At 43.0% G+C, this 23322-nt stretch overlaps 2 protein-coding genes across 2 annotated transcripts; both read left to right on the top strand.

The window, feature by feature from the left end:
* Positions 1 to 548: 548 nt before the first annotated feature.
* On the top strand, positions 549 to 3650 carry LOC121617426 (complement component 1, q subcomponent binding protein). Its single transcript, XM_041952609.1, has 6 exons — positions 549 to 913; positions 1844 to 1994; positions 2089 to 2179; positions 2318 to 2413; positions 2554 to 2679; positions 2802 to 3650. The coding sequence occupies exons 1-6, from the start codon at positions 661 to 663 to the stop codon at positions 2949 to 2951; spliced, it is 867 nt and encodes a 288-aa protein (XP_041808543.1). The 5' UTR covers positions 549 to 660; the 3' UTR covers positions 2952 to 3650.
* Positions 3651 to 4507: 857 nt separating this feature from the next.
* On the top strand, positions 4508 to 22758 carry LOC121617227 (carbohydrate-responsive element-binding protein). Its single transcript, XM_041952320.1, has 17 exons — positions 4508 to 4857; positions 6370 to 6476; positions 6714 to 6796; positions 6963 to 7052; positions 7776 to 7817; positions 12218 to 12392; positions 13467 to 13547; positions 16190 to 16341; positions 16460 to 17054; positions 17157 to 17230; positions 17754 to 18021; positions 19364 to 19479; positions 19666 to 19788; positions 20016 to 20143; positions 20531 to 20654; positions 22024 to 22153; positions 22297 to 22758. Exons 1-17 carry the CDS (start codon positions 4508 to 4510, stop codon positions 22458 to 22460), a joined length of 2802 nt encoding a protein of 933 aa, XP_041808254.1. The 3' UTR covers positions 22461 to 22758.
* Positions 22759 to 23322: the final 564 nt, after the last annotated feature.

Below are 23322 nucleotides of genomic sequence, written 5' to 3'. Positions count from 1 at the left end.
ATGCAACTGATTGACCTCATGACGTTAAAACGTACTTTACCTGGAATGATGCAACCCTTCCCTCCATGGTGCCCCTCTGGGCTGGAGCCAGAAACTGATTTTGTGTGGTGGAGTTTGGACTGGATGGTGCAGCAGATCTTGTGGGTCAGGAAGCACTCTGACTACAGGCGAGACAGCCTGTCCTTGCTGTGATGATGCTGCCTTTATTTAGATTTACTCTTGTCTTGTCTTTTGTGGAAAACTGTTGCATTTACTGTCTATCATAAGCAGCTATGGACTTGTGGGAGAGGAGGAGAGACAGGTGTAAAGCCTGTAACCGTCGTCTTTATTTAGCCACAGGGGGCGCCGTTGAGCAAGTTGTGACATATTACTTTTTGAAAAAATATATTTTTTTACTTCATTAGCTAAGACCAGTTTTTCAAATCATGAAAACATGATATATATAACCGAATTTGGATTTTATTTAGACTCAGGCAGTAATTTTGTTTAATTTCTTTCGCTTTTAAAGTATTATTTCCGGTGCAGAGGTCATAGTTACGATAGGTCAATGTGTCCTTCCACACGTGTTTTCTGTCATCTTCCAGAAGCGGCAGTAACGGGGAGCTAGCCGGTCACGTTAATTTATTCTGTCGTTACACGTCTTAATATTTCTATACAGTCATGCTAAAGTCAGTTGTCCGTGCGGTGGGAGCCGCTGTCCGCCTTTCTTCAGCCACCACGTCCACAGCCCGAGCGCTGCCACTCAGCTGCACGACACCGAGCACTCTAAGTTCGGCAACAGCTCGGCCCTTCACCCGGTCCCTCTGGATGCTGAGTAACAGCGGAGCCTCTTCGGGATACAGGCCAAAACTGTTCATTTCCAAAGCGTGGAATCCCTCGGTATCGTGTGGATGTGGAGGACTGCACACAGAAGGTAGCGTTTCATGTCCAACTCATTACATATGCTAACGCTAGCTAGCTTAGCTCGCGTAATGCAGTGTTGCATGGCGAGAGAGAAACGATCTTAGGTCTTAACGTTAACATTAAAGAGAAGACCTCACGATAAATATGCTCAATCAAGCGTGACTTTTTTCATTTTACATTTAACACGTAACTCCAAGACTTTTACGCTTAATCACAACTCATGTGGGACAGAACCGCCATCCTCTTACTGTAATCAGCTAGCTGTCACCTTGAAACATATCTGTTCAGAAAAAGTAAAAAGATTGGGGAAAAAAATGGCAAGCAATTATATTAAAGATCAAACCAAACAGCAGGTTTTCAAAGAAGGTCTCATGTTGTGCCATGTGTTGCCGTGAGAAGTGGCCTGATGAGCATCAGGCTGAGGTTTAAAGGTTAAGGATGAGAAGCCATGTGGAGCACCTTTAATATCCGGTGATGTGTATATTAACTTCATGTACACACAGCCTTTAATGTCGGTCTGAGTTAACTATCAGCCTGTGCATGTTATGTTGATAACAGTGCAATTCCTGTTTTTTAGTTTCCCAGAAATGAATGAATGAATGTAAGAAAACATAAACATCCTCGGTGTCATTGTGTGTACTGGTGTGGTACTGTCCCATGATGAAACACTGGGACATGAGATACCATAAGTTCTGCAGCACAGTGGTCAGAAGGGAAGAAGTCGCTCTTGGGATAAACTTGTCAAATCAAGAGCACCCAATAGCCTTATCGTATGCATCAAGTCAGCTGGAGGTGACAGGGAAGAAGCTTTCTGCAAGCAGCTGCAGTTCACTAAGCAGAGTAAAGCTGAGTTAGTAGATGTTACTGCTTATAACTTCCACTGAACAAACTTAGTCATAATTGTATTCCCTCTGTCATACCTTTTTTTTTTTTTAAACAGGTGACAAAGCATTCAACGATTTCCTGTCTGATGAGATCAAAGAGGAGAAGAAGATCCAGAAAAACAAAAGCCTCCCTAAGATGTCTGGAGGATGGGAGCTGGAGATGAACGGCACAGAGGCCAAACTCACGAGGAATGTTGCTGGAGAGAAGTAAGGCTGGTGCAGCTGGTGCATATCCAGGACTTGTTGAGACTTGGGCACACTCATGGATTGTTAATCTGTCTTCTTTTTCTTTTTTTTACAGAATCACTGTCACATTCAATGTCAATAACAGCATACCTCCTAACTTTGAGGAAGAGGCAGAGCAAGGACAGCAGAAGTCAGCTGAAGAAGAGGTGAGTTCAGCAATCCTGGTTTTTAGTGAAGATGTATTGGAAAAAATGTGAGCAGTCGTGACTGACTGGAAGTGACCGATTAAAGTTGTTGTCATTAAAATATGAACAATAATTTGGAATTGTGTTTTTCCTTCACAGCCAGAAATTGTGTCAACGCCCAACTTTGTTGTTGAAGTAACAAAACAGGCTTCAAAACATTCCCTGGTGTTTGACTGCCATTTCCCTGAAGACGAGGTAAGTTCCCGACTTCATTTATACAGAAGTGAACATATGAGTTGTGTAGTTTTGAGGGCAGAGGCGACATTTCTCTCTGACAGTTCAGTTTTGAGTTAAATGGAAACTCAATGAGTTATTTTTATTTATTTTTTTTATAGATAAGTCACGGCGAAGGAGAGGAGGAGAGCGACATCTTTGCCATTCGTGAGGTCAGTTTCCAGCCCGAGGGAGACTCCGAGTGGAAGGAGACCAGCTACACCCTCAACACAGACTCTCTGGACTGGGTAAGATTTGAGAAGAAGAAGATAAGAATAACCTCATACACGTAACAGCAGCCGGTGATAGCTGTGTTTTTATCAAGAGTCATTGTAAGTGATTGCATCTCCATGGCTGTGTTGTCTATCAGGCCCTGTATGACCACCTGATGGACTTCCTGGCTGACCGGGGGGTTGACAACACCTTTGCTGATGAGCTGATGGAGCTGAGCACCGCCGTCGAGCATCAGGAGTACATCAAGTTCCTGGAAGACCTCCAAGGCTTTGTCAAATGTAACTAATGTTAGATATATCTAAATTTCCCTTTTATTCAGTACACATCCTGTTTGAGGTATGATAATACAGTAGGACTAAAGCAAATGTGGCAGCGCTGATTGAAAGAGACTGATGATTACTTACTTTAGTGTCTGTGATCAGTGAGCCATGTTGCCAGAAGTTGTCACATGCAGAAGTTGCCGCAAATGTCTTCTCTTTGTTAAGATGTGAGTTTATTTTTCTGTAAGTTAAAGGAGGTTGTTTAAATTAAATATATGAAGCCCATAAACGATGCAGGTCGTGATAATGTGCAGAAACTTTAATCACGAGAAACGTCTCGCAATTTTACTGCGATGGTTTGATGGGCTCCAGTCAGTATTTGTGAATGTTCAGCTGTCCTAAAGCCAGTGAAGGGCCCATTCATCAACATGTGAGAGCAAAACAAAACTCCAATCAATGAAACTTCTTCCAGAATCAGTCCTCACTCAGATGTATGTGACAGCTTTTACAACTTGGCTGTCGAGTCTTACTTCTAGCAGGCTCTGCAAGGGAGTTAATGTTGACGAATATTGATTTGACTCTGTCAGACCATAATATGTGAAGTCTAAATTTGACAAGGCCTACATCAGCAGATCTGTGTCAAATAAAACGGTTTGATATTAAAGGCTGATTTTGTGCTGTTTGGGTTTGGGAAACTACCAAGAAATCTTAAAGATGTCTACAAGGTGATGGAGAAAAAGTATGAAATCATGCATAAATCTGATAGCAAAAGCCAATAAGTGAGGTTCAAGTGTGAACCTAGAATCAAATCAAAGATGAGTTACATTTTGGAAACCTGTGTTAAATAAATCAGCCTCAGAAAACAAGAAGGGAGGGCTGAAAATTCTGTGATCATCCCAGAGGAGACTTCGAAGACGCTCACTTGGCTTGACCAAATTTCTACAAACCTTGGAACATATTTTTCCACAGGCTGAGCTCTGGGTCCCCCCCCCCCCAGCACATAAGGACGTGATCTCTTGATGGACAACACGGACAGAGAAGTAAATACCACAAGCTAAACCTGTTTTATTGCCTGAAGACAAACCTGAAAATGCATTCATGCATCCTTGGAGTACAGTACATGAGTAAATGTATTTAGTTACTTTCCACATCAGGCTGCTTGAAATTAATAATGGTGTCCTAGCTGAGAATATCCTGTGTGAGTTACTATAGTAACAGCCAATAAGAATATCTACCGAGACCTCAAGTATTTCATGTCAAGTTAATATTGATGAGTTCAGATCCAATAAAGTCACAATAATAATAATAGCAGTATTAGGTTTGGTCTATGGATAACTGGCGTCCTCAGTGATGGGGGGACTTTACCACCACAGGAAGTTGACATAATGATAGTGGCTCTTACACAACAGGGAGCTGTGCAGGGAGGGAGACGCTGTCTCAGCTGACAGATGAGGGGCCTCGCTGCTGGGAGCCGGCGCGCTTGTTTGAGGAAATATCGGGCTGTCTGAAGAAAACAGGGGCGGGGCGGGGGGTGGAGAAGGGGGAGTCAGCTGAGGAGAAAGTTCACTTGTGGACGGACACCATGGCGTGCAGAGGCAGGGTGTGCTCGGCCGGACGGAGCCAGCTCCAGGACTCCTCGGACTCGGACTCGGAGGCGGAGGGGGAGCCCGCCCGGGCGGCCGGCTTCGGAGCGTCCGCCGGCGGCGGCCTCCCCCGCACGCAGGTCATCCACAGCGGACACTTCATGGTGTCGTCGCCCCACAGCGACTCGCTGCCGCGCAGGAGGAAGAGCGGCGGCTCGCTCAGATATGACTTTGACACGGTGAACAGGACGTGGTGCCAGACCTACCGCTACGGCCCCCTCAGCTCCGGGAGCCTGAGCATCGACCCCACTCTGACCCGCCTGTTTGACTGCATGTCCCTGGCCTACAGGTGGGTCCCCCTTGTCTAGTCAGGGAGAACAGGATAGACCCATCTCAGATCAGTTTTAGCTGCCTTTAAATTTGCAGATGTCCCCTGTAGAGGAGTCAAGAACCACCATTTATTTCCACTCGTGTCTCCTGGCTGACCTCCTCTTCATCAGCAGGTGTAGATGTGTAAATAGGTCATGTGGAGCTTTCATGCATCATGAAGAAGTGAGATCTTAGAAACCAGATTCTCATACTGAGGCTCTCAGGTGAAAAAAGCTTCACATTCATGAGAAAAATGAACCTGCAGGCTATAACAGACACCTCGCCCCCCTCCCCCGGCAGTGATCCCCCTCTGCTTTACATTTACGCATGTTTTTATGAGCCGCAGCTCCACATCAACATATCTGTGCTTCAGCAGCGTTCTCTTTTAAAGCGTGAAGTCAGGGCTGGGTTGTAATGTGTGTGGAAGTGTTGGTAGAGAGATTTCGCAGCCTGTTGCTCAACAGCTTGGAAAATCTTCACTGAAAACTGGACTTTGATTCCAGTTGGCAGCTCTGGAAAGATTACAGTGTAACTGACGGACAGGGGAGAAGATCCTCATATGACATGGCTCGTTTTAACGAAGCCTGTTGTCTTGTCTTCACACCATGCTTATTTTAGTATACATGTTTGTTATTACCGCTTCTGACATACAGGCATTGTGACATCCAAATTTGAAAGGTAGTGCGCTGCTCTTTTTTTTTCTGAGTGACGGTTATCCGGCACAGACCTCGAGAAGAAAGCACCTGTTCCTGCAGGGACGTCGTTCCCTTCAAAAAGTGTGCTTGCGAAAATCTAACTTTAGTCCTGCTTTAACAACTCGTTCTTAGGAGTTGCCAAGAGATCTCTGGCCCAAGGAAAACATTTTTCCTACCAGGGTCTGTGTGCCAGTTTCGTATCTTTAATAGTCTGATGACAGTTGCCCAACAAACCCTCAGCCGGGCGGTGAGCAGGCCACAAAATGTGCAACGTTATGATTCACATTAAAGACATGAATACCTGCGTTTGCTTTACTCTGGGCAGCAGGTAGACTGTGCACACTGCCGCTCCGCTGCACAGCATGCGTCATTAACCAGACAGGTGTTAATTGGTTCTTCTCCTAATAGGTGTTTGTCAGTAATACGCTGTCTGTGCTGTTTTGGAGTGCGTGACATGCAGCGATGTCGCTCCATTAAAAAGCATGTTGAAAATGATCCCCCCCCCGGCTTCCTAGCAACTCCCTGAGCGCCTCGCATTAGGGAGCCTCTTCTCAGCACTCAGCCGGCTGAGGTGAAAGGTGTCAGCCTGGCAGTGTGCTGGTCAATAAGCTGATTGGGCGCTGCTATTAGTCAAAATCAGGCCACTGATTTTTTTTCCACTGTGCTCATTTTCTTCTGAAGAGAATCTGCTCATTTCTAAATGTCTCTCTCTCTTTTAAAAGAGGGGGGAAAAAAGCCACATTGAATATTACTACTTTTCCATTAACATTGTGTGTGTTTTTTTTTTGTATTTGCAGCGGTCAGATAGTCTCTCCCAAGTGGAAGTCTTTTAAGGGTCTGCGGTTGCTGTGGAGAGATAAGATCCGTCTGAACAACGCGATCTGGAGAGCTTGGTTCATTCAGTGTGAGTCCTCTGCTGCCTACACGTTCCTCATCATCTCCCCATTTGTACGGCCAAGCGCGACAGAGCATGTTAGACGAGAAATCGAAGGGAAAGAACAATAAGAGACTTAACAGAAATGAGGAGACGAGCAGGAATCCACGTGTTTCACTCGCTGCGTTCATGAGGAACCACAGTGCATGGAATCTGTGTTTCCCGTAGAAATCTGTTGATTTGCCGCTGTGTGTCTGCTGTGTTTAGACGTGGAGAAGAGGAAGAACCCGGTTTGTGGGTTTGTCTCACCGCTGGAGGGCTCGGAGGCCGATTCACATCGAAAGCCTGAAGTGAGTGAGGTTTTTCAACCATGCACTGTTCCAAATTCAGTTAATAAAACGTTGTTTACGCTGCTGAGTTCAGATTTTTGCGTTTGACACTGACAACATTGGACACGTGTATGATTTGCTCTTGTCAGAAAGCTTAATGCTTGGTATTTGTGCATCACGTCAACAGGCGATCGTATTAGAGGGCAGCTACTGGAAGCGGAGGATTGAGGTGGTGATCAAGGAGTATCACAAGTGGAGGATTTACTATAAGAAGAGGGTGAGCACTCATTTTTACAGAACACATATCTCATGTCTTGTATACTTTTAGCCATGCCAGCTGCTTGGCCCTGTGGGCAGCAGTGTTGTCTGTTGGCTGGTGCAGACTGAAATAAACAACTAGTGGCTGGAGGATTCATTTCAGTCATCCCCAGAGGGTGAGTCTGCTGACTTTTCCTCTTCAGCCAGGAGCAGCTTCACGTTTGTGTTTCAGACTGACGCATCTTGACATTACTGGAGGGATTGCTGCAGAATTGATTACAGATATTCCGGGTCCCTAGAAACATTTCTAGAGACTTTGGAGATCCCCGATTTTTCGATGCAGCGCCACTAGTTTCTGCTCATCCTGACAAAAACGTCTGCATCTTCTGGATGGATTAGCACATATATTTTCCGAGGCTCATGGCTTGCAGACGATATATCCTACTGGCTTTTCCTCTAGTGCCTCCAAGAGGCTTATATTTTTGGTATTGAGCCAAATGTCTCTACAAGTATCAGATGGATTGCCACGACATTTGGTGCAGATATTTGTGTTCCCCTCAAGATGAATTGTTCTAACTTTGGTGATTTGCTGCACCATCATTAGATCAAATTCAAATGAGTGCTAATTAGCTAAACTAAGCTGGTGAGCATGGTAGATGTTATATCTGCTGCTAGACTCTTTACTCTCTTTACTTTATTTCCCAACCAAACTACACACTGTTTCTCTTCTTGTCTTTTGCAGCTCCAGAAGAAGAAGGATGATATTCTCTCAATGCTACAGGAGGTATGACAGAAGTCCTGCTCTGATATTCTCCATTGTCTGTCTCTCCATAAGTTTTGGAATAACTCTAATGTGGACAACTGTGTTTTTTGACCTCTGAAAACTGAAGTTGTGCCGACTGACCCAGGCTTCAGTGTGAGTGTCCCTGACCGGCTAGCGTTGTTTACTTTTGAATGCAGTTGGAACTCAACATATGATCATCAAAGTCCCCCATGCGGCTATTTTTATCATGTGGCTTTAGCCTCCCTTGGTTAACTAGAAAGGAAAAGAGAGCATGAAAAAAAAGGAAAGAAACAGAAACGTGCAAAACAACTTGCGTCATGGCCTGGCATTTGTAGGCTATTGACACATATTGATTGCCCACAGTGACAATACCTCTAACACCCCCTCAGGCTTTATCTTTATTCAAGTGAAATAGCTGCAGAATTTAATGCCATTTAATCAAATCTGACCTACTTCCAGCGGCGCTTTTTAAAAGCTGAGCTGTAGAGGGGCAGCGAGTATGACAGTGAAGTCACGGTGGCAGAAACAAACAAAGGACAAGGAGAGAAAGAGGAGTGGTGGGAGAGCGGCAACGAGAGGGAGGGACCCTGGGGAACCACCTCATTCATGATAGTATTCACATGAGAATGTGACATGTGCCCTCACAAGTCACAGCCCGCCGAGCCACTGTCTCATCCCACTGTTGCCTCTGGCATCATCGTTCCTCTGCTTTTGTTCCCTCTTAGATGAACCGCGTCATTGGAAACCCAGGTTTTAACTCAAAAACTCAAAACCAGGAATCTGTCTGTGTGTCTGTCTGCAGTTCAAACGGTTCATGTACTGTGCTGCACTTCAAAGGGCACATATCAGCATGTAGCTGACGGGTCAAAGATCACTAAACCAGGTTGGATGGTTTTTACGTGTTGCCAAAGTGTTATCTCACCTTTCTCTTTATAGATTACGGTACGTCCAGTGGCTGGGAAAAACACCACCGTAAAACCCAGCAGTTGTTTTTCTAATGTTAATGTCATATACTTTATGCTCTGTATGACATAAAGCTTTCAGCGCCCCTATTTAAAATTGAATTGGTTATATCACTCTGGCTTCAGTTCCATACGCATGTAATCTACAACAGTGTTATTTGTGTGTAGCTTTATCTGCTTTCACCAGGCATCATATTCCAAGAGCAATTGTTTGCAAATCTATCACAGGCTCAGATTCCATATGATACTGTCAGTCCTCATATTAAAACTCAGTCAGTTTGAGATGTCAGTGCTTCTATAAAGGAAGAATATTAAAGTTTGAGGCTCACAGGCAGTGTCAATCAGACTGAAATATATTATAACATTTATTGGTTGCATTGTCATGAAAGTTTGTTCAGAATCGCTGTGAAATTTGCTCCACATATTCACTGTCCCCAAACGATCCATTCTTGTGTCTTTGGTGATCCGCTGTCTTTTCCTCTAGTGCTGTCATCATGTCAAAAGTACAATTTGTCCCAGACTTCAGTTTATGACCTCATACTTATAAAACTAACATTCCCATCAACCTCAGCTGTACTTTTATTTGGTTCTAATTAGCAAGTGTTAGCATGCTAACACGCTAAACTAAGATGGTCAACCTGGTAAATATTACCTGCTGAACATCCCAGGTGAAAAAATATACTGAAATTGGACTTTTTGAAGAATGTACTAAATACATTTTGTGCTATTTTTGTCACCTTCAAGTATTTTTAAGTGTACTCAAGTAGTCCTTTTTCAATACTTAAGTAATACTTTTAGTTTAGTTTAGAGTTTAAGTGTAAATAGTTGCTACATCGGCACAACTTTTTGCAAACTGAAGTCCACCAGTGAAAATCAGGATTAATAGGCATTCAATCCACACTTGCAATACTTATTGTATTTTATCATCAATGATATAACATCAGTGTGCTGGAAATTTACTTAAATATACTTAAAATGGAGTGAAATTAAAGTACACTTTAATTAAGCATGCTAATGGTGCATTATACAACTTGAAAACAAGATTACTTTTCAGAAATACACTTGTAATTTAGTACACTTAAAACTACACTTAAGTACAATTTATAATATACTTACAATAAAGTGCACTTCTTAGAAGTACTTTGAAATACCACTTTAAGTGTTGCAGAATTAGTGTATCCATTTTCATACATTTAAGTAGAACTTAATAACATCGAGTATATTTAGAAGTACACTGTTTTTTTGTAATATGTTTATTGCTTTTTGTAATGGAGAAAGAACATAGGACTGACAAATAAAAAAGAACGACCCCCCCACCCACCCCCAAAATTAACAAATTGAACACGAACATGATCAGCTCAAAGTAGCGAAGATCACAGTCATAACAACAAATTAGACATACATATTTTAAAAGAAAACTGTACAAAGTGAGTAATAAAATAAGAAATGTACACAGCAAGGCGTTTCACAGTGGTGGACACATTAGTCCAGCACTGGGTCCCACATCTTGTCTCCCCTGTCTTCATTAAAAAGAAGTACACTTTTTAAAAGTATATATCAAACATACTTAAAGCTAAGCACAAAAAGTCAAAGTGTACTTTTCTGTACTTAAATTGTATTTCTAATACACTAAAGTCTTAGCAGGTAGCGGTTAGCACGTAACATTAGCTAAATGGTAGCATCGGAACTGTATTGTCTTCTTCTGTTCTTCCTAGTGGTTAGCAGTAGCTTTAGCAATAGTTAAATGGTAGCATCGGTACTGGCCACTACCTGGAGCATCTCTGGGTCAGTTGAACGTGGCGGTGCTGTTTGGATTGTGTAGGAGCAGTGTGAACTGGCACTAGGGGGGGTGACTCTGGGACGCCGGAGTTCACTGCCTAACCTCCTGGAGGTGTAGTGGGACTAAGTAGGCGAAACACTGTTGAAGGGAGGTTTCCACCTGATGACCCCCAGAGACGTGTTAGGAATCACTGCTCTTTGGCAGGTATAGAGGCAGATTAGAGCTCCAAGGTTCTTCACTGAGAATGAATCCTCTTTTTGAGCACAAGTATCTTGTGTTTAAATTAACTACCTTTTGACCTGGGATCAGCATGGCAGCACTGTCATTTGAACATATGAGCATGTTGATGTCAGCATTTAGTTTGATGTGCTGCTGTTGATGCGTGTGTCCTCATCTTATAGTCTCAATGTGAAAAGAAACAGCCTTAAAAGAAGAGGTGTTTGGCATTAGTCTCATCTAACCTCTGCCTTTATCATTTCAGTTAATCTCATTTCTATTATCTAATTTCTGCATGTTGTCTTTCTTTACTTCTCATCTCATCTCACTTGATCTCTGCTTATCACCTCTTATTTCACATTAAGATGAGGTTAATGCAATGTGCCACCTAGTTGAAGGAAACCCCTCAAAAACACCCATCGGAAGTGAGAAATTGCGAGTCGCTCATATGCGTGTATATTTTTTTTCAACACTGAGACGGAGGCGGCGGCTGCTTGTGTTGGTAACGGCCTCTGCTCTGCCTGTTTGCCTGCACGTGAGTGTGACTGCCAGAATTAGGTCAGGGACAAAAGGCTGCTGCTCTTATTGAAATGGTGAGACATCAAAATAAAGAAATGAACAAAGCGGACATAATGATAACCTGTAAGGGGCTAGGGTTTTTGAACAATATGTCAAAACGGCTTTTTCATCTCACAACACACACACACACAACAATCTTACCTCATTTCTACTTGTACACTTACATTCTCCCTCAAAGAAAACAAATCGAGAGGTAAACGAATAAATTATAACAGGGGATGTCGTGTGCTTAGACGTAATCACAACAGTTTCCGGCTCAATCTGGGCTTCCATATAAATGTGGCCTCAGACTTAGAAGTGGAGTGTAAAGACAAGAAGATCAGGGTGAAGCAAAGCATCTCAAACAGAGGGAAAAGACCGACTGGAGCTTCACTTTCTGTGAGTTTTTTTATTGGATTTTAAGAGGAGAATGGGCGCTCGGGAAAATGTGGCATTGCCTTGTTTCTGGCTGGCTGTTCTTCTAGAAACTAGCTGTGTTAGTGGAGGAGATGCAGCTGTGTGTCATTTTGCTTTTGTGTAAGTGGATTTTTATTGTGTTTGAGTGAGTTGGTATTGTTGCATTTTTAAGGGTAGCTAGATGCACAGATTTTGCACATGACTAACAGCTGATTGAACAAGGAGTGCCTAATCATATTTTGTAAGTTTTTGGTGTTTACATGCATTTTCAGGTAAACAACCATGATTTCACATTTCCCATGCAACGCCACATGCTGGACCGGGGACAACCAAATGCCATCAATGCATCACTTTGCCTTTTCAGTCCTATTTGTAGGGAGCCCTCTAATGGATGGATCAGGTACTGACTTGGTATCTCACTAAAAGTTGATTTGAAGTGTTTTTCAACTCTGGCTGATGTGCTCCAGGGTCAGATCTGTCAAGGCAAGCTGGAGAAATGGTCCAATCAAATGTACCAGGAGCCTAAAGCTGCGCCGGTGGAGGCCCACATGTTTGACCTGGACTGCCTTCTGTCCGACATCTCCGACACCTTGTTCACAATGACACAAAAGCCATGTCCCTGGGCCAGTGACCGACACGACAGTGAGTAGTCAGAGTGACCTTCAGCTGTGACTTTGCACTGGTCTCAAATCAGTCTCAAATGCAGCATCAAATGATTGAAAGTGCTCGAAAATAAGGATGGCCAGCCGGTGGCCTGCGAGCTGCATGATAAGAATGAAATGTGCATTTATCATTTGGATGCATCATTTGGCAGAAAATGAATTCCAGGGTCTAATTTATTTTCATTTTTTTATCAAATAACTGTCAAAACTCATCAACCTAGCTTCACGCCGTGTCTGCCATCAACCGGAGCCTAAAGGATAGATCAGCTGTGGATGTTCGTTTTTGATATATGATTTAATATAATGAGATGTGAGGGAAATCTGTCATATTTCATGTTTTAAAGGGCCTGGAAGGTTGTTTTCTCAATCAGTGTCTTCCAATGAGTGACAGGCTGCACATGAACACAACATTCTCTGACAGTTGGTTTATATTAATCATTTTGTTATTTGTCTGCTCGTCTGACTGGGTTGACATGGACACGTACTTCCATGCACCAATCAGGATTCAGTAATAATAAACCAAAACAAAATCAGTATTCCAGCGTGCACCAGGATACTAAGACTGACACTGTTTTGTTGACTGATTACATTAAAGCAAATAGTCTTCATTTTTTATTTTGTTTGCTGTGGTTTACCCTGCAGAGGTTTTCATCTGCGAACAGATCACTAACGTTCAAACTGTCCTGACTATACTGGATCACTGTCACTGACAGAATCACTGCCTTTTAAATGCTGAACAAACTACTGACTTCACATTTTTGAACTATATTTAATCTAACTTCTGCAAGGCAACCAATAAGAGCTTTTCCTAAAATGCTGAACTCTTTCTTTAATGTTATAGGAAAATATGTTTTTTTGCCACTGCCGCAGTTTTGTCACTTTGTGCAGCTGATGGTCACATGGGTCAGGAAGTCAGCCAAAGGAACCCACCCTACAAATAGGGAAATGTCCTATGATGAAAAAGTCACACACAACAAGTCAGACACACTGACAGATGCACTCACACACATTTCTCTCCCTCTCATGTCTGACATTGTGCTCTCTTCCTCCTCAGCGTACACAAGCAATGCTGATATAATCCAGCCAGGCCTGACTCCACTGCAGCCCAACCTGGATGACTTCATAGATATACCAGGTACTCTCAACCTGCCCCTCTGTCTGTCTGTCCATCAGCATTTAAATCTGAATGTAAAATGAAATTACATTAGTCCAGATTTTTTTTTTTTTTTACATTGCATTTTTGATTTGTCCTTTATCCTGTGGTATAGTATAAACTACAGTATACTGTTTGGTCCTCAGAGGCTAAAGGCGGGGCATCAGGGTTGAGCCGGGAGAATAGGGAAGTGGAAGAGGATGTAGACCATGACCCCCGCTTTGGCACCACCTATGAGGCTGGGGAAAATAAAGGGATGGGCTGGGAGATGGTGGAACTTCCTTCTTCAGAAACAAGCTCTTCTTGACCCATGATCTACTGGTTACCTAGGATGATAATGAAAGTTTCCATTTAGAAGCTTGATTTTGTTTGTCTGAAGAATTTGGTTTAACATTATTTAGAGATTCCTGCAAGTAACTATGACGGCTGAGTAAAGCGGTTATAATCAATATTTCCAAAATAACGAATCAATAGGTGTTAGCTTTTTCGGTTCACTCAGTGTTGTTTTCGGCCTCAGCGGGCAGCTGTTTTCTGCAAAGATGCAATAATAGACCCACCTACTCAGTACTAAGGGACAGAAAAACAAAGTTAACAACTCCGTAGTGAACATTGCAAAGCATTTAGCAGCTCAAGAGCCAGATATTTCCCTCAGGAGGTGGTGGAGACCAAAGACAGAGCTAAGAGGAGAGAGACTTATATTCAACACATGGACACAAACACGACTCCAAATGAAAGCAGCTGTTAGCTGGCTCATCAACTTAAAGAGGCCCTGTAGAGGTTTTTGTAAATAAGCAAAGGTTCTGTTTACCTTTAGCGTTACTCACTGAAATGCATTGTGTGTATGCTGGTGGTCATATTCTTCTTCATAAAACATTTGCAAAGCCGACTTGTATTTTAAATCGTGATCGTGTCACCCACTAATCAGATGGTTTGTCCTTGGACAAGATACTGAGCCCCAAATTGCGTGTGAATGTGTTCGAGTAGATCAGTGGAAAAGTGTCACGCCACTAGAACGAATGTGTTTTGGGTCACCAGGACTGAGGAATGCGTGTGCATGCATGTGCACAAGAGGTAGAGGTCAAAAGGCCATAAACTCAACCCGGAAAATTTAAAGTTGCTAACATCTCAGAGCTGTTCGCACTGCACCCAGGTGGTCAGAAAATCAGCCCATGCAGGTTTACGTGAACTGCTAAGTAAAATAAAGTCCTGATGAAACGTTGGAGCAACAGTTAATCGCGATTCAAAGTCTCCTGAGTCCTTTTATAAATGAATTCTTGATAATGATGACGTCCTTCAGAGCTTGAGAGGCAGGGAAAGTTTAACTCAGAGGAAACAGCTGGCCTGCAGGAAGACACAGAGACAGACAGGAGCAGGTTGGAGTTTAGTGCCATGCTCAAGGGCACAATGGCTGTGCTTGTTCTGGCCTTTGTGTTACTTTCAATGAAGCAACCTAGCAGCCCCGTGGCTACAAGTCAGGCTTTGTAACCCAGAGACAACCTGCTGCCCGCTGCTGTAATGTGTGTGTGGGTTTGTGTGTGTGTGTGTGTGTGTAGCTGTTTGTTCTCACAGCCCTGGCGGGGTCCTGAGGCATCAGCTGTCTGCCTTTCTCTTGGTCACAAGGTCGAGCTAGTGAGTGTCTGTCAGAGCGACACAGCCACGAGCTTAATTTATGCAGTCTTCCACTGTGCTTCTCTTCAGTGGAAACACAGATGACTTGTGTGAGACGCCGTGTTATGCCTGTACTCTTTCCTTACTGAGGTGAAAACTGAGACATTCTGGTATGTATGTTCAGATTGTACTACACGTTTTGCCTTGTCTTTACAGAGCTTGTGTCATGCTGGGCTCCAAATACTGCATGTGTTAATGAAAGCTGCTCAGTTCCCTGCAGCTGAATTCAGTGTTTCATTGGCTGAGGCATGAAGCCTGGTTTGATATTTGTTTCCTCAACTGCTCAAAACATGCTTTGAATTCAATAAAATCAGACGTGGAGAAACTGCTTCAAACCACAGATGGCAGCTTGCCGCAGTCGGTTGCCAGCGTGGCTCCAGAGATATGTGACCTGGCAGATACGAAGCAAATACCTTGAACGACAAGCTCATACGCAGAGCTGCGCAGCATTTTGGATGGTGGCTCTGTGCTCTTATTTTCTACTTTGTTGTTTGGACTTCTGAAATGAAGCCATGACTGGAACATCAAACTGCAGACCTATAGTGAAAAACATTATTAGCCTTTGGATCCAATATTCAATCATCCTTCTTGCAGTTTAGTATTTCCATTAGAGCTCGGCTGTGCGTAACTGATTAACAGGAACACCATTTTTTACCCCAAAGTTTAATTAAATATCTACAGTAAATACATTTCACATCTAACTTTTGTAGGGACAGTATGGACTCAAGCATCAGCCACTGATCAGATCCTCCTGGAGGTGATCATACAGTGGATTACATGATCTCAATTGTGCTCTTTTATTCCTAAGTAAACAAGTAATCTATATATTCTGGGTTACGGGTTACCTGTTTATGTTCATGTATTCTATGTATTTAGTCCACCTTCTTGGCCACTGCTCAAAGTTTTATTACAACTGACAGTCTGAGTGTGTGTGTGTGTGTGTGTGCTTTTATCAGATATCTTTATGAACTACCGCGGCCAGCCCACCGAGCAGACTGGTTTTGCTGACTGTAGCTATTTTGAGAGCTCATCCAGCACAGAGTTTGCTCCAGCTCCCTCCCCTGTGGTAACCGCTTCCCAGCTCCTTATCGACACCCAGCTGGCTCAGGTACTGCCGCTGTAAAGAGCTCCTCCTGCCTGGGAGATGCACTGCTGCAGAAATATTTAATCAGAAACCAATAGCGCTGGTTTAATCTGTAAAATAGACTGAATCTTTCTTTTTCCAGCCCAATCTGTCATCTGACAACTCGCCTCAGCCCTCCTCATCCGGTACCCAGCCAAACCAAACCAGGCCGGACCAGGGATGCGGTGAATACCACACAGCCATGCCATATGGACACCAGTCATACCCTGATCCGCCTGTCTCTATAGCATATAACACCAGCATCGAGCAGCCAGCCTCTTCAAGTGTTCCTTTTTTGTACCCACTGCCATGTCACAAGTTTGGTTACTACACAGCAACCAGCGTGACCCCCACTGTCATCACTCACACCGCCTCCACCATGGGGGCCCAGGGCTCTGTGCACCAGGCTCATGGCTACCCTCACACAGGGGACACATACCCCGAGGCTCCCTGCCGCTCTCTCAGTTTCATGGCTGCCGTGTCCGACCCGGTCCACACGGCACTGCCCTCTGTCACTGCGGCCCACTGCTTCTCGGTCCCGGAGCAGGTGGCTGTTACGGGGGTCAGAGGGAAGCACAAGCAAAAGACAGGAGGAGTGAGGACAGCTGGCCCCTCCGTGGCTCCCTCCGGCCTCGCGTCCACTGCACCCACACCCACTAGCTGCCTGGCTAAGCTGCTCTCCTCCGGCCCCCGGGAACGTGAGTCACTTCTCTCCTTTGTTCTATGTTTGACAACAGTTATTCATGTTAAAAAATGAGTGGGATCATGTTTCTGTCCAATATTGGTTTCTGCGCTTTCAGGGAAGCCATCGCTAAGATTTGATACGACTCTAGTGACAGCCAAAGGTCAGAGGTCATCGTCTCCCAGCTCCTTGGTGAGCCTGTCCTTTAGTATCACAAGAGCACAAGTTCATTTGCATAAGTGGATGGCACAGCATCTCAAATAATTGATTAACTTAAAGTCCGCTAATTCCGCTAATTTGCTTTCTTAACAGCTGGTTAGCATAGCTTAGAATAAAGACTGGAAATAAAGAGAAACTGCTAGCCTGGCTCTTTCCAGCAGTAACAAAATCCACCAAACTTACTAATTAGGATGTTATCATCTCGTTGCTTATTTAATCTATGCAAAAAACCAAAGGTGTGGTTTTATGGTGGTTTGTGTTTCTGGAAAAAAACACAGGTGCTCAGGCAACCTGAATGGAAGTTGGGTCAAAATCAAAATACAGTATCTGTCCCATGACACTGTCTGTGTGTTATTCCAGGTTAATAGTCACATATTGTCTCAGGGTTACATCTGTTTGAGTATCTAGTAGAACTTACTCAATAACACCTCTAACATCCTCTTTCGGGATTAAAAAAAAAGGCGCTTCTGAATCCAGATTGTTTGTTGTTTCACAGTTGAGCAGCAGCACACATGTTGGAGGAGCTTCATCGCAGCTGCAGCATGGAGCTGGCTGGCCTGCAGGGATCCCAGTGTTGACACCTCTGCACAGCCAGAGTGCCACCCTGGGCCACAGTGGACCCCACGCCAGCACCTCCAGAGGCTCGGCCGTGTCTGCCCTGCTCACCCACGGCTCCACACACACCGGCACAACCCTCCTCATCCCCAAGACTGAGAAGCTGTCTCCTGTCCAGCTCTACGGCGCAGACAGGAGCAGCTTAACAGGTGCACCACGCCCTCAATGCTTTTAAATGAACAATATCTCGCTTTTTCCAAATGCAATTAGGGATCACGTCTTCTTTTAACTGGTGAATGATAATCATTTCATTGTCAAGAAAGACACTGTAAAAAAAAAAGTCAGTGGTGGGAAAAGTATTCAGATGCTTTAGTTCAGTAAAACAACCAGTAAAACTATGTATGTTTGAAGTCATGCATTCAAACTCCTAATTGAGTAAAAGTACAAAAGTATTATCAGCTAAAAGTACTCATTATGCAGTAAAATACACCTGTGACTAATACATTACTTATGTGACACAATTAGACTGATAATACTGATGCATTAAGGTGTACGCAGCATTTTACTGCTGTAGATGATAGAGGTGGAGCTAGTTTTAACTACTTGCATTTTATATACAGTTGAATAGTTTAGTCCAGTGGTTTCCAATTTGCGGGTCAGGTCCCCTCCAAAGGGTCACAAGGGTTACAAGTTTTGGAAATGGTCACAACTAAATGGTTAGGAATGACTGGGTTCATCTTTACAATGCATTGTGTTTTATAGGCTTGTTTTATTTCATGTAAAACCTTAAAGAACCAGTGTGTAGGATCTAGTGTAGGATCTATGGGTGAGGTTGCAGATTGCAGCGTCACCCCTTCCCTAAGCATGGAGGAGAACGTGGGCATGAAACTGGCAGAAAACACAAAAAGTGTCCTCTAGTGTTTAATTTGTCCATATATCTGATGTTTTTGAATAAATATTACTGCTACGTTCATGTGTAACTTGCATTTTACGGCTGTAGATGTTTAAGGTTGAGCTAATTTTAACTGTTTTATAGACTGTTGGCTAGTTTCATCTGCAGCAATGAATCATATTCTATAAGATCATCCTGTGATTGAAGCATCGCTGTTCTGTGAGAACCACGTATCTCTAAACAGTCGACTTTTCATGAGCTCAGAAAACAGCATTGTTTTCACCTTTGTGATGATACATGTTTCAGATAATCCAAGACGGGTTTTAAATAGCTTGTTTAGAATTAGAAGTAGGTAATCACACTTCATCCTTCAGTTTATCAGAAAAATTCTAAATCACCAAATTTGGACATACGTGCTTTTCACCAGACAGGAAGGGTAACTAACAACTAAAACTATCAGACATATGTAGCTAAGTAAAAAGTAAAAAAATTTGATGCTGCATAAAATGGAAAAACTCAAGTACAAGTACCTCAAATGTGTACTTAAGTACAGTACTGGAGTAAATGTGCAATGTGCTCTGGACATACATGGACATGGTCATTACATTATCATGTATGCACATCTTAAGAATAGATGTTGTTATTTGTCTTTCTTTTAGTTAATTTTCCAGGACATCCAGGCCAAATGTCACCACCAAACCCTTTAGATAAAGCCTCGACCAATGAGTCCTCACTCTCAGCCTTCTCAGGACACGGAAAGATAGAATCAAGTAAGGTAGGACACACTGTCTCATTCAATTTGCGTATATCAATGTCTTCATATACTACAGCATGGCATTGGATAGCTTTTTTTTATATATATATATAAATAGAATCAAATCCTTGCTGAGTCTTAAATAAGACCACTCAGTATGCAAATCTGTATTGTGATGCACATGTTTCTGTGCTGTGTTATCCGCAGCAAACAGAGACCAGGAGGATAACTCACATCTCCGCAGAGCAGAAGAGGCGTTTCAACATCAAACTGGGTTTTGACACTTTACATAATCTTGTGACAACACTCAGCTCTCAGCCAAGCATAAAGGTACTGTGAAAAGATGTGCGGCTTTAGAGATAGATGTGCTGAAAGGTGGGGGTGGAGAGCATCACCAAAGAGCAGTTGAGTTGATGCACAGCTTAACTGGAAAACTGTGAGATGTAAACGCAGCTACGGAAACGTCTCATATTATCGTAACCGCAGTGATATTGAAAAACTGGAAATAATCTTGGTCCGTTGCTGACTTGTGGTTATCCCCCTGTCTGCTGGCACAGATCAGCAAAGCCACCACGCTGCAGAAGACGGCTGAGTACATCAGTAAGATGCAGCAGGAGAGAGCGCAGCTGCACGAGGAGGCTCAGAGACTCAGAGAGGAGATCCAGCTCCTGAACTCTGCCATCAAGTGAGACCTTTAGGGTTGACCTCTGTGTGCAAGTGTGTGTGTGTGTGTGTGTGACTGTGCATACGCATGGGAGTGTATGCATATCCACTAGGATTGGATGGATATTTTGGACTCATGTTACATCAGGGTGATATTGGGATTTAATTTAAAGGACAAGTTCACATTTTTTGGTTTGTGGATTTTGTCCCCCGTCACTTCCATTCGAACGAAGGGATTTCTTAATGGCACCATGAAAAAACAACTGTTTCAGTGTACATGTGAGGGCCTGACTATTGATTGACTATTGATTTCAGACAGCCTATCCTCTAACATCACTCACTGTTCCTTCCCTGCTGATGTGGAGATGCACTGTACTGCCCTGTTCACTCAGTGTGTCTCTTCCTGCAGTGCGTGCCAGCAGCAGCTACCAGCCACTGGTGTGCCCATCACACGGCAGCGCTTTGACCACATGAGGCAGAAGTTCAGAGAGTACGTCCAGGCACAGACACTGCAGAACTGGAAGTTCTGGATCGTATCCTAATGAATGTGAATTTGGTTAATTAAAACATCACACTGCCACAAACACATCTTAAAAACTTCTATACTCTGCATATAGTCTTATGATCCAGTGTTGAGTACTAAGTACGCATCTATTCCTGTGAGGTTCTTTATGTTTCATTCCTTTGCAGTAGTTGGCTGCAGCATTGCGTCCTCAGACTTTGGAAGAATATCAAATTTTGTTTTGTACCCAGACCGTTTTCTTTGAATCCAAATGAACTAATTAAACAAAGCAATATGCCAATCTGGACACAGAGTTTTTAAAGTGTTACAGGGAAAAATATTCCATGAAGTGGAGCTTTTGTTTTGGTACAGTACATATGGTTAGTGACCAGCACCTGGTCTTTGCATAGATTTAAGTATAATAATTAATTCATACAAAGCCCATTATTCATCTGGGGCATCTCCATGGAATCAGGCAGCTAAAATAAAGAACAAATGTTGTGATATTAATCCATAACTCTTTCCATAATGAACAGCAAATCCAATTAGATTGTGATTTTCATATCTTCGTCCGTTCCACAGAAACACCTTGGGGCGAAGATTTTTTTCTGGGGTTCCTCTAAAGATTCTGCATTAATCTGACTGTTGATATTCTCAGTTAGGTTCTCCGAGAGGCTTTTTTCTCTTCACATAGAGTCAAGATAGCAGCATTTACCATACTGTATGTTTGCTCAGAGTCTAGCCTCTCTATAGACAGTGTTATTCAACTATGAGAATTGCCTTTATCGACCACTCTTTTAGTGCTGCAGTGAGCCACTGAATTAACCGTTAAAGAATAAATCTGATGATATTATATGATTTTCTTATCATGAACAAATCCCACATCAAGACCAAAACCAACGATGAATTGACCCGACTAACAGCTGAGTATCCAAAGTGTGATATTTCTTCTTCTTCTGTGCCATAGAGCTCCATTATTGTCTAAAAGCTATCAAAAGCACATCAGTGAGCCACAGTGTTAGACTGGATTACGTATTCACACACACTGTAGTTTTTTTTATTGATTTTGAATCACACACACTGTCCTGCTGCTGCCAATACTCACTAGCACACCTAATGTATATTAATCCGTAGCTGAAAATAGTTCCCAACAAATGCACTATTTACTCCTGTTTGAGTAATATTTGTTGACCATGTTGAAATTGGTGAGCCTTTTTGAACCTGAACCAACAGCCCGAGTGCCGCAAGTATTGAAAAGACAGATTAACATATTGTTGCTTTTGTTCTTTTATGGGGGATTTGTTGACAACAAGGGAGCTACAGAATAACACCAGTCTTTAAACACTATAAAGTATTTTCTATGGACATATTCAAGACTTCTTTCCTCAACTCACTGTCAGTTCAGTATCATCATTGAGCCGCTGTTTGAGTCCTATAATGGGATGGTGTCCACTGCAAGTGTGGAGGACTTGTGTCAGTCCACTCTGTCTTGGCTGGACCAACACTGTTCCCTGCCTGCCCTAAGACCCAGTGAGTACAGCACAAGTGCTTCCTCAGCGCAGATGCAGATTCTTACAGCAGCTACCCATAGTTTGATGGTGTGTTGTTCTCATTTCATATGTTTCCATTGTACTTTTGCATTAGCTGTAATCAGTTTTTATCACTTCTCTTAGTGGTTCTGAGTTCACTCCGTCTCCTGAGTACCACCACGGCCATCCTGACAGACCCCGGCCTACTGCCGGAGCAGGCCACCCTCGCTGTCACCCAGGGAATCCCCGCCGCTGCCTTGGACCACTCCTTACAGCCCCCCACTCAGGACAATATACACCCCATGTGACCGTGAAGAGCAGACTCAGTGGAAGCTTAACTGGAATCCACCACAGTGCATAGGAGACCACAAGTCAGAGCATGTGGGATCATTAAAAAAGAGTCAACACTCAGCTCTGAGACTTTTAAAAATGCATAATCACATTCCAATAAAACTCACCAGCTGCAAAAAAGAATGTATTTCAGTCCACCCAAAAATGACAGGAACTATATGTGATCCATGCTTGAATTCTGATGAAGGTACAACATACTTGTAATATAAGCTTGTAATTATTTCTCAGCCTCAGAATAATTTTCTGTTTAAATAATTTGGGAACATCAACCTACTGCATTTATTCTGAATTCCTTTCACATCTCACATGATCTTTTCTGTGTAATATACGATTGCCTTCAATTACTGACATTTACTGTGTGCAGTATGTCTGACTATACCTCACATTTATCTAATACTGTATTGGGTATCTCACACCAGGGCAAGTATTAGAAAAACGTAACAGAAAAGTAACAGCCTTAATTAGCAGGGGTTATTTCAGTTCTCAAAGTGGAGTCTATGGACCAGCAGGGCTACTTGAAAGGGATCCAGAGTGTCTGCAGTAAAACGAAAGATCATTATACTGTTATTCACTCATTATGTCCAAATGTGAAAGGATGACTGCTTTTATTAACGATTTGTCTGTCAGTTTTGCCATTTTACACTAAATCTTAACAAATGTCTTTCCTTAGAAGCAGGACAAAGATTCACTAAACCCTGGGTTATGTGAAAAGCCCATGCAACTAATATCATTTCTGGTACAGTGAAACACAGCATGCAGCATATAGAAGAACATTACTCCTGCGTGCACTGATAACACGTCTTTTCCCTGCAGACATTT

Source organism: Chelmon rostratus, chromosome 14 (assembly GCF_017976325.1).
Source record: "Chelmon rostratus isolate fCheRos1 chromosome 14, fCheRos1.pri, whole genome shotgun sequence".
NCBI classification, from domain to species: Eukaryota; Metazoa; Chordata; class Actinopteri; order Chaetodontiformes; family Chaetodontidae; genus Chelmon; species Chelmon rostratus.
This window is presented reverse-complemented; position numbering and strand designations above follow the sequence as displayed.